The following is a 14997-nucleotide window of genomic DNA, read 5'->3' as shown; positions in this document are numbered from 1 at the left end:
GAATAATAATAATAATAATAATAATAATAACAATAATAATTTATTATTTATACCCCGCCCATCTGGCTGAGTTTCCCCAGCCACTCTGGGCGGCTCCCAATCAGTGTTAAAGACAGTACAGCATTACATATTAAAAACTTCCCTGAACAGGGCTGCCTTAAGATGTCTTCTGAACATTAGGTAATTCTTTATCTCTTTGACATCTGATGGGAGGGCGTTCCACAGGGCGGGCGCCACTACCGAGAAGGCCCTCTGTCTGGTTCCCTGTAGCCTCACTTCTCGCAATGAGGGAACCGCCAGAAGGCCCTCGGCGCTGGATCTCAGTGTCCGGGCTGAACGATGGGGGTGGAGACGCTTGGCTCTGTGGCTTGACAATGACCGGCTCAACATAATTTTTAAAAGGGACATTCTGTCCTGGCAACAATTTAAAGTGCTTGACACGGAACCCATGCCAGCAAAATGCCTATAGCTTGGGATGCAAGACCATAATAATTAAACCTATGTACTGCTGCTGGAACACAGATGAAAGCATCCCTCGGTTGCCATACATACCATGTGGGCGAATGGAAACGCGCTCCTCCCATTGCAAATCTCTGACAGCTTATACAATGCAGTGGTTATGGGACTGAGCTATGCAAGGCCACAGCCACACCACAGATTTAATATAGTGAATATTATATCATGGCATCTTAAAAAGCAGAAACATCACCTTGCCAACAAAGGTACGTATAGTTAAAGCCATGGTTTTCCCAGTAGTGATGTATGGAAGTGAGAGCTGGAACATAAAGAAGGCTGATCGCTGAAGAATTGATGCTTTTGAATTCTGGTGCTGAAAGAGACTCTTGAGAGTCCCATGGACTGCAAGAAGATCAAACCTCTCCATTCTGAAGGAAATCAGCCCTGAGTGCTCACTGGAAGGACAAATCCTGAAGCTGAGGCTCCAATACTTTGGCCACCTCATGAGAAGAGAAGACTCCCTGGAAAAGACCAATGTTGGGAAAGATGGAGGGCACAAGGAGAAGGGGACGACAGAGGACGAGATGGTTGGACAGTGTCCTCGAAGCTACTAGCATGAGTTTGACCAAACTGGGGGAGGCAGTGGAGGACAGGAGTGCCTGGCGTGCTCTGGTCCATGGAGTCACGAAGAGTCGGACACGACTAAACAACAATCTATCATGATGCCCTTCTCCACAAGGCCTAAAGCAACGAACAGATCCAGCTGTTGCCAACAACACCTTATTGTGCCTCGTCCTAAGTCTTCCTCCAGATGCTCTCATCAAATTTTGGCCCCTTCTGCACTATGCATTTAAAAATACATTGAACCGTCATGACTTTCCGCAGAAAAAACACACCTGGGAACTGTAGTTTGCTGGGGTGCTGAGACCCCCGATCTCCTCACAGAGAACTCTGGGAACTGCAGCTCAGGGAAGAAGAGGGGAGGAACAGAGGTATCCTAAGAACTCCCAAGCAGCCTGAACAAACTACAATTGCCAGCATGCTTGGGGTGAAACCATGACTGTTTGGAGCAGTAGACGAGTATTTTAAATGTATGTTGCAGGTGTCTCCTGAGCCTTTGGGCAAATCTTACTAAGCCAACGGAGCCTTTGGCAAGCCACGTTCTCCCAAGACGTTTTCATGGACTCTCGTATCAAGGTAGAAAGTGGATTCATTGCAGTAGGGTCACCTTAATCCACTTTAATTGCGCAAATCTCAATTCCTGCTGTTCTGCAAAATACCAGGAGCCTTTAGGCAGCCGCAGAAATCGAGCGTAAGGCATTTCCCAAAAATGTTGCCCAGCAGCGGTCAACTCCTTAAGTGTGAATTTTAGTAATCCAATAAATATGGGAGTCAGCATCAATTAAGCTGTTCCACATGTGTGCTCCTTGCAGAAATGTTTTAACAACTGTAGCCGTACAGCACAGCCTGTTCTTTAAAGCGCTGTACATCCGCTCCCCAAACAAAGCATTACTCATGCGGAGGAATTAAACGTCACGGTCCCACCTCAATATAAATAAATGGACCTCTTGATTGAATGGGTCGAGCTACTTGAAAGAAAGCAATGTTAAAGGACATCCTGATATCAGGGTTTCCCAAAGTAGTTAATATTGACCCTCTCCCCCCTTAAATGGGGTGAATAAAGACTAGGATCAAAAAGGGCTTGGGGTGGGGAAAATGCTTCCTATGTATAGTGTGAAGAAGAAGAAGGAGGAGGAGGAGGAGGAGGAGGAGGAGGAGGAGGAGGAGAATTATTATTATTATTTATACCCCACCCATCTGGCTGGGTTTCCCCAGCCACTCTGGGTGGCTTCCAACAAAATACAGTCGTACCTTGGTTGACGAACACCTTAGCAGTCAAACGTTTTGGCTCCCAAACGCCGCAAACCCGGAAGGGAGTGTTTCAGTTTGTGAACGAAGCTTCTGCAGCCAATCAGAAGGCGTGCCTTGGAAGTCGAACATTTTGGAAGTCAAACAGAATTCCAGAACGTATTCCGTTTGGCTTCCAAGGCACGACTGTATTAAAATTATAATAAAACATAAAACATTAAAAACTTCCCTAAATGGGGCTGCCTTCAGATGTCTTCTAAAAGTCAGATAGTTGTTAATTTCCTTGACATCTGGTGGGAGGGCGTTCCACAGGGTGGGCGCCACTACCGAGAAGGCCCTGTGCCTGGTTCCCTGTAACCTCACTTCTCGCAGGGCAGGGAGGGAACCACCAGAAGGCCCTTGGAGGTGGACCTCAAGTGTCAGGGCTGAGCAATGGGGATGGAGACGCTCCTTAAGGTGTAGTGTGAACAAATTAATAAGGAACTATGAGCCTCAGAAAAACAGAATGCACCTCCCCTCCCAGCAAGGTACAACAATAGTCCATATTTTTCACATTTTAGGGTTTCTAGTAATGGTGATCGATGATTAAGAAGTGATGCTTATATATAGGTATTTCTGGGCTTCATTTCACTTCCAATGCCTGCAAATTTGCACTGGGCTTGAGGACAACTTTGCAAGCTCATGAAGGGGGTCAGTGAACTCAATCGGTTTGGAAAACCCTGCGCTAAACCGACAAATCAACCCACTCAACTTTACCTGACTGGGCTGAATTCTGCGCAGGTGCACTTTCCATATCTGAGCTTCCCTAGAGATTGCCGTCTCCAGAAGGAGACTCAACCTCTGGCTCTCCAGGGGTCCCGAAAACTTCATGGTACCCCGAGGGACTGCCGGCCACCCAACTGGATACAGCTACCTGCAAAGAAAAAGAACATAGCAGAAAGTTACTGGTTAAAGCAGGAGTGGGCCAAAATGGTTGATCTGGTCCTACTGGTAGATTTCTGGATGACTTGCAGCAAGTCGGCAAAGGTTTCCGACTCCCTACAGTTTTAACAATATTTGAACTATTGAGAGCTGCATCAGTGAATAGTTTACTTGTGCATTTTATACCTCCTTTTAGTCTACAAAGCGGCGTACAGGCAAATACAGAAACAAGAAGGCAAGTCAGAATATCAATCAAATCTATCGCGAAATGCCAACAGGTGAGCCAGGCAACGTAAAACCATCGACACCAATTTTTGGAACTAAAAACAGAAGGTCTGGCTGAATAAGCATGTTGTGAACAGCCAACTAAAGATGTCAAATAGGGAGAAGGCACATCTTTGGGTAAGCTGTCTGCAAAACCTTGAATTCTTTTAAGAGATGCAATGGGCACGTGGTTTGGGCACCCCAATAAGTAGCCAAACTTATTACAAAAGCTCTGGTTTCGGGCTCACATGCAATGCATTGCAGTAACCCAAATTTCTGCATGTAATTCAAGTGCTTTCTCACTGAGCTATCTATGGCTCTTCCCAAGATTTCGGTGGGGTTTTTGTTTTGTTTTGTTAAAAATGTTGTTTTTAAAAAATGCATCATTTTAAAAAATGATGCACCGTTTACATTTCATTCATTGTTAACTGCCTGTCAGTTGAGGTGCTTTTAAGTAGAAACGCACCTAGCAAACACGGTAAAGTGGGGGGAATCAAGAGGATGTGACCATTCAGTAAACGCAAGAGGATACCTGGGGCAGTGCTGGATCTTCCATTGAAATGAATGGGGAAGACCAGGCCGGCAAGACTCCGGGTCTTGCAAGCTCTAAATTGCTGCACACGGGTCCAAAGGAAGGCCAAGCCTTGTTTTCGCCTCTGCTTTTCTGTATTTGTCAGTGGAAAGTCCTGACATCAAATGTGGAAGTCAGTCAACTGAAATTATGACACCTAAGTACACAATCTGCCGTGCCCAGATTTGGATTGTGCCTCGTACCTGCAGACCGGTCAGCAACAAGTGCTACGCTATACTGCTTTGGCACGGAAACTTTTTCTGTGCATTTAAGAGCCCGGGCACACCTCCCTGAAAATGCCACCCCCCCCTTTTCAATCTGAAATTGCTAAGAGCAGCCAGCTGGAACGCAGCCTCGAATGTCAGCATGTGGAATATTCCATGAGATGAGAGAGTTGAGCTTCAGGTCTGGCCAAAAAAGCAGGATTCTAGAAGGGCAGCAAAACTGTTCAAAGGAGGAAGCTTGTTTTTCCAGCGTTTTGAGACCGGCTTGCTCCAGCTGAACGGAGTTTCTGCTCTTAAATCCCTACATGCAAAGAGGGACTTTGCCCCCGACTTAGAAAGAGGCCCAGCTCAGTCCCCGTGCCAAAAAATCAGCGCAACCTTCCAAATCGACAACTGGCAAATCAAGTTTTGAAGGTGTGTGTCTGCTTTCAGGTGTAGTTTCATCGGTAGTTTCTACGTTCTCTCCACACTTTCTGCACCTGCCTCCTCCAATACGTTCCAGCGTCTAGAGAGGAAATGGCAACAGTGAACTGTGGTTTTTCTCTATTCAGGCATCACAACAAACCATCTGTAGCGCAAACCATGGTTTGCACACCCACTTCAAGCCACAGTTTCCGATTCCACTTTGCGAGCCCTGGAGTTTCGCAACCTTGCACCAGCCTTACTCTACACTTGTTCCATCTGAAATAGGACTTTTACATCCATCACCCCTGGACATTCCTTTATAAGTAACAGAAGGGGGTGGGAGACATTGATACAGGATTCCTGTTTTTCCACATATCTCCATCATTCCCCAAACTAAGTGAACTTTGGACAGATATACTTTCTGGCTTAAAAACGCCTTAGCAGAATGTTTCAACAAGTCTGTGTCCTTAGGTTTTCCAACAGGGCTGGAGAACTTAAATATCACAGAATTGTAGAGTTGGAAGGGACACCAAGGGTCATCTACCCCCGGAAGGCAGGAGTCCTGCCCATTGTCATCCCATGGTTGGGTTCAAACCACCGGCCTTCTGGTTAACAGCCAGACGCAGTGACCCATTGTGCCCTGTGGCCCTTTTCTGGGGATGATGGGAACTGCAGTCCAGCCACAAAGGAGAGGGCACTGGCTCCCGATCGCTAATTTAAGTTGTATAAAACCAACTGTTTGGGTTTGTTTAGGAAGTCAGCTTAAAACTGGCCCCCAGACTCCAGGTGGTGGTGCTCACCTGACCTCCCAGCAGCCAAGTCACTACTGCTTGCTGGGACGCTGAGAGTTGGAGGGAGCTGGGCGCAGAGCAAACACGCCAGCAGGAGTGCTGGAATGGCTCTGCCGGTGTGTCTGCACTACACTGTCCTCCCCAATGCCTCATCCCTCTCCTTCTCTATAAACAACAGTAACTCAGCTGTCATGGAATCATGGAACTGTAGCATTGGAAGAAGGGTGGATTTGATTTAAATCAAATCGATTCAAATCATGATTTAAATCACTAGTCAGTAAGACTTGATATTATTATTATTATTATTATTATTATTATTATTATTATTTACAGAAAGACTCGTTCTTGCTATTGGTATAATCTTAATATTTGCAACCAGAGGAAGGTTTCATTTTTGGAATAATAAATGTTCACAGTAGTTTTTACAGTTAAATCAACAATTACTGATTTGGTTACACTATTAGGAAAAAACATAAGACAGATAATTATGAAATTATTGTGAGGTTTAAAAAGTTAACTGTTTATATTTGGACAACTTTTCTGCTGTACTTTATTGGAAGGAGAAAAAGAATCATTTCCTTAATAACAATTTAAACAATTTATTTAACTAAAACAATAACGTTATAGTATATGTATCCATGTTTGTTAACTGACGTGGTTACTTAGACTGAGTTTTAGCTCACATAAAAAACAAATCCTTATTTCCTGATGAACAGCCTTTGGACTATAATGTAACTTAAATAGAAAAAGTATCTTCAGAAAGGTTTTTCCTACAAAAGCATTTTATTTTAAAAATCCAATTTGAAATTTAAAAATCTTATTATTTGATTTTTATCCACCCTGCTTGGAAGGGACCCCAGGGTCATCTAGTCCAACCCCGTGCAATGCAGGAATCTCAACTAAAGCATCCATGATAAGAGGGCCATCCAGGTCGGATGCTTGACCCTCACCGTACCCCCATCCATGCCCCCCAGCACTTGTTCACCACATGCACTCCCTCCCTCCACTGCAGTAAATATACTCTGGTTAAAAGGAACCCGTGGCTGCAGGCCGAGGTCCGTGGGAAAGCACGTTCAGCTTGGAAAAGCTTCTGCCAGGTTGCGAAATCGGACGCCTAGGAAGTTGGCCAGCTCTTTGGTCAAGCTGCTGACAAAGCTTGCAATTGTGAGATTCACAAATAGCCTGGGTGCACCTGTAGGATCTAAACAGCGTTCTCTCTGCCTGCTTTCAGGCAAGCACAAAATGATGAAAGTCGGCACTGGAAACAAACTAATAATAATAATAATACAGTGGTACCTCGGGTTACAGACGCTTCAGGTTACAGACTCTGCTAACCCAGAAATTGTACCTCGGGTTAAGAACTTTGCTTCAGGATGAGAACAGAAATTGTGCGGCGGCAGCAGCGGGAGGCCCCATTAGCTAAAGTGGTGCTTCAGATTAAGAACAGTTTCAGGTTAAGAACGGACCTCCAGAACGAATTAAGTTCTTAACCCGAGGTACCACTGTAATAATAATTTATTATTTCTACTCCGCCAGCCATTCTGGGCGGCTTCCAACCAAAGATTAAAAATATATTAAAACATCGGTCATTAAAAACTTCCCTAAACAGGGCTGCCTTCAGGTGTCTTCTAAATGTCAAATGGTTGTTTATTTCTTTGACATCTGATGGGAGGGCGTTCCATGGGGCGGGAGCCACCACCGAGAAGGCCCTCTGCCTGGTTCCCTGTAACCTCACTTCTCGCATTGCAAGAACTGCCAGAAGGCCCTCAGTGCTGGACCTCAGTGTTAGGGCTGAACGATGGGGGTGGAGACGCTCCTTCAGGTATACTGGACCGCGACTTGAATGGTTAGCATCAACACTTTGAATTGGGCTCGACAATTCTAGAACAACAACAACACTGCAAGACAAAACTTTCCATCTCCACAAGGTTCGTTGAGAGAAATCTTTATACACCAAATTAATCTTGTAGAGACAAGAGAGTTTTTAAAATGGCCATAGGTCAGGGTGTGGAAGGTGTGGTATTCCAGATGTTGCTGACCACTTGCAAGGGCGGCTGGGGTTGATGGGAGTTCGGTTTTAGCAACATCTGGAGGACAAAGGCTCTCCATCCCTGCCCTAAGCGACTGCAGCAAGGGACTTTTAAGATATGCATCTGCAGGAGATCTTAACAGTCCAGCAACTTCATAAGCCAAAAACCCTGAGAACCGATTTGCACAAAGGCCAACTTGCATATCATTGAACATGTGCCTTAAAGCTCTGAGGACCAATTTCTGGGGATCACAAATAGAAGAGAGTGCTAAATCTTGCTTGTGGGCTACCCAGTGTCATCTGGTTGGTCCCCTGATAAAGAGATGTGGGACTTATTACACTTTTAAAAAACTTCATTTTCTTGATTGCAAGAAAACCTCTAAGCCATGGGTAGGCAAACTAAGGCCCGGGGGCTGGATCCGGCCCAATTGCCTTCTAAATCCAGCCCGCAGACAGTCTGGGAATCAGCATGTTTTTTACCTGAGTAGAATTGTGTCCTTTTATTTAAAATGCATCTCTGGCTTATTTGTGGGGCCTGCCTGATGTTTTTACATGAGCAGAATGTGTCCTTTTATTGAAAATGCATCTCTGGCTTATTTGTGGGGCATAGGAATTCACTCTTCCCCCCCAAAAAAATATATTCCGGCCCCCTACAAGGTCGGAGGGACAGTGGACCGGCCCCCTGCTGAAAAAGTTTGCTGATCCCAGCATCTAAGCAGTTTACACGTGCGCACACACAAAGCATTTAAACTATTGATTAAAAAAAAATGACCGAATGATCCAAGAGATAATACAGTGGTGCCCCGCAAGACGAATGCCTCGCAAGATGGAAAACCCGCTAGACGAAAGGGTTTTCCGTTTTGGAGGCGCTTCGCAAAACGAATTTTCCTATGGGCTTGCTTCGCAAGACGAAATGTCTTGCGAGTTCCTGCAGGTTTTCCCCCCTTTCCCCCCCTTTTCCTGATCCGCTGATAAGCCGCTTAACAGCTGATCGCTAAAAGCCGCTAAACCGCTAATAGCGCTAATCCGCTAAGCTGTCAATGGGCTTGCTTCGCAAGACGAAAAAACCGCTATACGAAGAGCCTCACGGAACGGATTAATTTCGTCTTGCGAGGCACCACTGTACAAATCTACAGTAGCTAAAAAGAAATAAAACAAACCCAACTTCTCTCAACATTTTAAGAGGAGGGAAGGAGCCTGCCTGGTGTGGATAACACAGGCAGTCCCAAAATATGGTGCCACCACACTCAAAGAAGGAACAAGCTTATTTACTCCTGTTCTGGAGAGTGGGACTTGAATTGAATTGAAAGGGGATTTTGACCAAACATCAGGAGCTTTCTGACAGTGAGAGTTTTTTGACGGTGGAACAGTCTCCCTCTGGAGGTTGTGGACTCCTTACTTGGAGGTTTTTAAGCAGAAGTTGGAGGGTCATCTGCCCTGGATGCTTTAGCTGAGATTCCTGCATCGCGAGGGGATTGCACTAGGATGACCCATTTTTGCAAGGCAGAATTGCACTGTAGGCTTTTTGGCAAACAAGATCTTGGCCATCTGCAAGCAGGCTGTGGGCCGGCTGGGGCTGCCCTAACCCCACCCCATTCCACATGTTCCAAACAGACATATGCGGAGATGGACTGGTTTCTAAGCAGGGAGTCTACTATCCAGCTGTGTTCAGACTGAAACTTCCTCTTAGCATATTGAGCTTTTTGGGGGAGGGGTGTCAGTTTGCTCCCCCCCAAAGCTGCTTTTCTAAGCAGCTGACCCAATACGCTGCAAGTTGGGAGCCCGGTTGCTCAAGAGGACACTTGAGAGTAGCGCTCTCGTTCCGAACTTCAAGCATGGGAAGTCCTATTAAAAATTTATAATTTGGCAGAATATTTGGATTATTTGATATGTCTATGTATAATTTGGAATACCGTATTTTTCACTCTATAGGACGCACTTTTTCCTCTCCAAAAATGAAGGGGAAATGTGTGTGCGTCCTATGGAGCGAATGCAGGCTCCTTGGCTTCAGCGAAAGCAACACAAAGCCTTCAAAGTGCAGAGGGAGCGCTCCCTCCGCACTCCAGAGGCTACGCATTGCTTTTGCTGAAGCCTGGAGAGAGGGGTCAGTGCGCACCGACCTCTCTCGCTCTCCAGGCCTGAAGCCTTTGGAGCGCAGTGGGACCTCGCGCTGCGCTCCAAAGGCTTCAGGGTTAGCTGCACAAAGCCTCCGCAGGGCAGCGGGGTGAAGGCACCCCGCTGCCCTGAGGAGGCTACAAAGGCTGTCCCCAAAGCCTCAAGCCTTTGGAGTGCAGTGGGAACTCACGCTGCGCTCCAAAGGCTTTGGGTCAGCAAAAGGAACCCGAAGCCTTTGGAGCGCAGCGCGAGGTCCCGCTGCACTCCAAAGGCTTCAGGGATCTTTGAGGCTGGCGGTGGGGGAAAGCAGCGCTCCCCCCCACCCCACTGCCAGCCCCACAAGCTTGGGGGGCAGCAGCAAGGCTGCGCGCAGCCTTTGCGCTGTTCCCCAACCTGCTCTTGAACGCACCTTGTTTTAGAGGGGGAGAACAAGGAAAAAATATTTTTTCCTGTTCTCCCCCTCCAATGGTCCGGTGCATCCTATGGTCCGGTGCGTCCTATAGAGCGAAAAATACGGTATTTAATGTGATTGGATTGGATTGTTAAAGTGGAAAATTTAATGAAAATGAATTCTTTTTAAAAGACAGTAGCCCTCTAAAATTGCAAACACAGAAAGTAATGATTAAGCTTCCCTGATGATAAAACAGGGGAGAGGATTCCCTTCGGTTCATTCCATGGCGTGACTTCGGTTGGAAACAAAGGGAACTTCCCACCCTGCTGTGTTTTGTTTCGCAGCATAAAAGGAACCTGGGCTAGTTTTGCTGTTGTTGTTTTTTGTTAACCAGACTGGTTCTTTTTGGAGTTGACAGAACTCTACAAATGAAACCAGAAAAAAGCCAAAAGCTCCCTGAGGCCTCCATTGTGGTTTGCAAAGATATCTGTTGAATGATCTAAGGCAGCCTTGCCTCTCCCCTTCCAGCCAACGCAGCGTGAGTCGGGAATTTGTGGGTCACAGAGTCTTAGAATTGTAGCGCTGGAAGGGGACCTTTAATTCAGTGTTGTCTACACTGACCGGCGACAGCTCACCAGGAATTATTTGTTTTATTACTGCATTTTATACCCCATTCCTTTCTTGCAAGGAGCTTAAGGTGGTGCATGCAGTTCCTCTCCTACTCCTTGTTTCAGCCTCACAACAACCCTTTGAGGTCCAGTATACCTGAAGGAGCGTCTCCACCTCCATCGTTCCGCCCGGACACTGAGGTCCAGCGCCGAGGGCCTTCTGCCGGTTCCCTCGCTGCGAGAAGCCAAGTGACAGGGAACCAGGCAGAGGGCCTTCTCGGTGGTGGCACCTATCCTGTGGAACGCCCTCCCACCAGATGTCAAAGAGAAAAATAACTACCAAACTTTTAGAAGACATCTGAAGGCAGCCCTGTTTAGGGAAGCTTTTAATGTTTAATAGGTATTTTAGGGTTTTGTTGGAAGCTGCCCAGAGTGGCTGGGCAGGGTATAAATAATGAATTATTATTATTATTATTATTATTATTATTATTATTATTATTATTTGAAGTAGGACTGGGCCGAGGCTGAACAACTAGCCCAAGGCCACCCAGTGAGCTTCGTGGCTCTGTTAAGGATCTGAACCCAGTCCATCGCTCTAACTGCTACACCACCCTTAAACCTCGGCCACCGGTGGCCTCACCTGTGCACCTAAGTTCTGCCCCTCACCTCGGCTTTCTGTGAAAAGTGGTAGTCCATGCCTTCCTTCCTAGCGACCTTCTTGAGGCTTCTGCGGGGATTCCCATATTTTCAAGGCCTCTGCCGCTCTGCTCTTGCCATTTTTCCAAGTCAGGGGCAATCTGGCGTTTTTGCTTTTATACAGAAGGGCAGAGACAGGAAGTCACTCGCAAGCAGAAGCAACAGATGAGGTGACTCACTGAGGGAGGGAGGGAGGGTAGTTCCCTGTGTCATATCACCACTCCCCACCTTGGGTCAGTTCCTGTGATGATGCAAAACATCTAGCTTCTTGCCCACATGCATCTTGCAAAAGGAGATAGCTGCCGGTCTAATAAATACTCAGGACTGCTTCAGACATTACACTGCAAATGGTATTTTAAGTGCGCACACACGTAATGTGCAAATGCCACAAACAAGCTTTTCTGACTCTCGGGAATCTCTTAAAGATCGTTTTATGCCAACAGGCCTTTGCAGCTGTTTACCTCTTGCTTTTTTGAACGGCTAGCCGCTTTTATGACAATCTGCCTTGCTTTTACAGTGATACCTCGGGTTACATACGCTTCTGGTTACATACGCTTCAGGTTACATGTGCTTCAGGTTACAGATTCCATTAACCCAGAAATATTACCTTGGGTTAAGAACTTTGCTTCAGGATGAGAACAGAAATCGTGCGACAGCAGCAGGAGGTCCCATTAACTAAAGTGGTGCTTCAGATTAAGAACCGTTTCAGGTTAAGAACAGACCTCCGGAACGAATTAAGTTCTTAACGCAAGGTACCACTGTAATTGGTTTTTTTGTGCTCGAATGCTGTAAAAAGGTAAACGTAAAGGACCCCTGGATGGTGAAGTCCAGTCAAAGGCGACTATGGGGTTGCGGCGTTCATCTCGCTTTCAGGCTGAGGGAGCTGGCGTTTGTCCTCAGAAAGCTTTCCGGGTCATGTGGCCAGCAGGACTAAACCGCTTCTGGTGCAACGGAACACTGTGACGGTTAAGTGGTGCTTCAGGTTAAGAACAGTTTCAGGTTAAGAACGGACCTCCAGAATGAATTAAGTACTTAACCTGGGGTACCACTGTATGTGAAAACAGTCAAGATCCAGGGATCCCGAGGCAAGCACCTCCAGATGGTGGAGACGCCAGGTGCTATCCTGGCACCTGGGCATCTTCGCTTGGTCGCAAGCGGCCAATAGCCAGGTGCAAAATACACCTTGCGAATTTCGAATGCTGTCTCCGGAGTTTTTTTCTGAACGACCGACAACTGCACTCGCATGCAGCCAATCTCTCCTACGCCCTTTTCATGCCTTTCCTGGTTCTGGGAGACCAGGAGGGAGAGGAGCTTATTGCAGCAGGAGGGAGACCCCTCCTGTGCCTCTTTGCCAGACTGACCCATCTCTGCTTCTTGGCCTCTGTTCTCTCCTGATGCAGCTTCTGCCTCAATTCTGGACTTCTCTCTTCTGCAGACTCTCCCAGCTGACCAAGCCCTATTATCTCTTCAGCTTCCAACACCACCTCCTCTCAGTCTTCTCCCTCTGGCCACTCATTGTTGTCCCACCCCCAATCCCCAGGCTCACAGCCCCTTCCTGCAGCCAGAGAACCCAGGGAAGGCCTTCTAAGAATGATCTCGGAAAGCTCACAAGGGAGAAAGCAGCCTTGAAGGTACCAGGGTGGGTCTCAAGCTGTTTAGGACTTTAAAGCTTAAAATCCAGAACTGTGTCCTTGGAAGGGACAAGGCATCAAGGCAGCTGGTGGAATGTGCAGAGTCAAGCTCTTAGGGTCCAGCAGGGATTTCTCCTGTGCAAGCTCCGTTGAAATGAACGGGGTGTCAGAAGCAAGCCACCACTAAACCACCACTTCTTTATTAGAAGAAACAGGATGTGCTCAGGTCTGCCAGGTCTATAGTGCACAGAAACTCCTCTTCAATAGATCTGCCCCTATGAGGCAGATGCAGAGCCTTCCCACAGCTGCCTAAGACGACTCCTCTCCTGGGTTTTGCCCAGGCAATCTGAGACTATGCTAGTGTTGCCTGCCTTACCTCCTCCCTCTTCATGCCTCTCCTGGTCCTGGCAGACCAGGCAGGAGGGGAGCTGGTCACAGCAGGAGCGGGAGACCCCTGTGCTTCTTCTCAACCAGAGCCAGGGCTTTTTCAACTCTGGCTCCGGCCTGGTAGAACGCTCTACCTCATGAGACCAGGGCCCTGAAGGATCTGATTTCTTTCCGCAGGGCCTGTAAGACAAGAGATGTTCCACCTGGCCTTTGACTTGGGAGTCAATTTGATTCCCTCCCCCTCTTTCTTGTTTCCTTTCTCCTCCTGTGATGAGGCTGCATTTTAATGTTTCAATGTTGTATTTTAATCTTGTTTTCCAGTTGGATTCATTCAACTTGTTTTTATTATTGCTTGTTAGCTGCTCTGAGCCTGGCCTTGGCTGGGGAGGGTGGGGTATAAATAAAAATTATTATTATTATTATTATTATTATTATTATTCACCAATCTGACTCATCTCCCTTTCTTCAGCTTCAGTTTCTGGACTGCTCTCTGCCACAGACTCTCCCTGCTCACCAAGCCCTGTTGCCTCTTTAGCTTCTGACACCTCCTCTTCTTCCTCTGACCACTCATGGTCGTCCTACTACCACTGCCCAGATTCTGAGCCTTCCTCTCTTGGGGGTTCCCCAGCTGGTTCCTTCCACCATTCCTCTGCGTCAAACCAGCCCGTGGTGTACAACCATCATTGGGGCAACCAGGGATCAGGCTGGAGAAACATAGCAATTTCAGAAATTCCTGCAGCAGATGGAAAGCCTCAGAGCGCAAGTTAAATGTTAACGGGGAACCGAGCCAATTTGGTCCTTTACTATTTAAACACGCACGCAACCCAACACATGCTTCATTCATTACACAGGAAGAGAGAGGTCTGTGGGCAAAATCTCTCTTGGGTGGGGAGGACTTCAGGACACACTGGGAGGGGCAGTGGAATTATGCTGACGCAAAAAAACAACAACACAAGAAAATGTTGTTGCAAAAAACAGAGTTATTAAATAAACAAGATAAAATTAACTTACTCTGTAATAAAATCAGGGAGAAATAAGGGACAAACAAACACCAGTGCAACGGACCGTCATCCCAGTAACTTTCCATTCATCTGTGAGAATCCAAGAGGCTGGCAACAAATCTATTCCTGCTGAGCAACTGAGGTAAAAGAGTAGAGATACCTTTTTACTTCCATGGGCAAAAGTAAAATTGCACTTCTTTCCCAAACCACTACAGTGGGAGTCTAAGAACACAGAACACAGCCTTATAACCAGGGAAGGAAATCTCAGGGAAACCGTTGTCTGGATTCAGCCTGTAAGCCATACACCGCCTTGTTATGTTTTAAAATGTAATCCGTGAGATTGCTTTGCTCCATACATGCCCAGTCGACTCCTTAGGCCAGCGGTTCCGCATACTACCTGCACATTTGTAAGAACTTGATTGTTTCATGTGGCAACTTTGGAACTCCCTGCCTATTGATATCAGGCAGGAAAACCTTCACTGCATTCTTTTCAGCCATTGCTGAAGCAGTGCGTATTTAGACATGCCTGCCCAGATGCTTGGAAAGTTTGCACGAGCTTTGATTTTTTGTTCCTGTCATTTAAATTTGTGTACCGCTGGTCTCGGGGCGCCTACAACATAAAATCCCAATATATAAAC

The 14997-nt window shown here is 46.7% G+C and overlaps 1 protein-coding gene across 2 annotated transcripts in view; it reads right to left on the bottom strand.

The window, feature by feature from the left end:
* The window catches only part of CCNI (cyclin I), a 56538-nt gene that overhangs the window by 24087 nt on the left and 17454 nt on the right, over nucleotides 1-14997 (bottom strand). Inside the window, exon 2 of one of the 2 annotated variants that reach the window (XM_081877088.1) lies at nucleotides 3082-3238. The exons of the other annotated variant lie outside the window; for it this stretch is intronic. Within the exon in view, the coding sequence (XP_081733214.1) occupies nucleotides 3082-3195 (114 nt within the window). The 5' untranslated portion in view covers nucleotides 3196-3238. The remainder of the gene's footprint in view (nucleotides 1-3081; nucleotides 3239-14997) is intronic. 2 annotated transcript variants of the gene reach the window in all.

The sequence above is a fragment of the Podarcis erhardii genome, assembly GCF_964252035.2.
Source record: "Podarcis erhardii genome assembly, chromosome: 9".
In the NCBI taxonomy this organism is placed as follows: domain Eukaryota; kingdom Metazoa; phylum Chordata; class Lepidosauria; order Squamata; family Lacertidae; genus Podarcis; species Podarcis erhardii.
The sequence above is the reverse complement of the archived record's forward strand: the minus strand, read 5'-3'. Positions and strand labels throughout refer to the sequence as shown.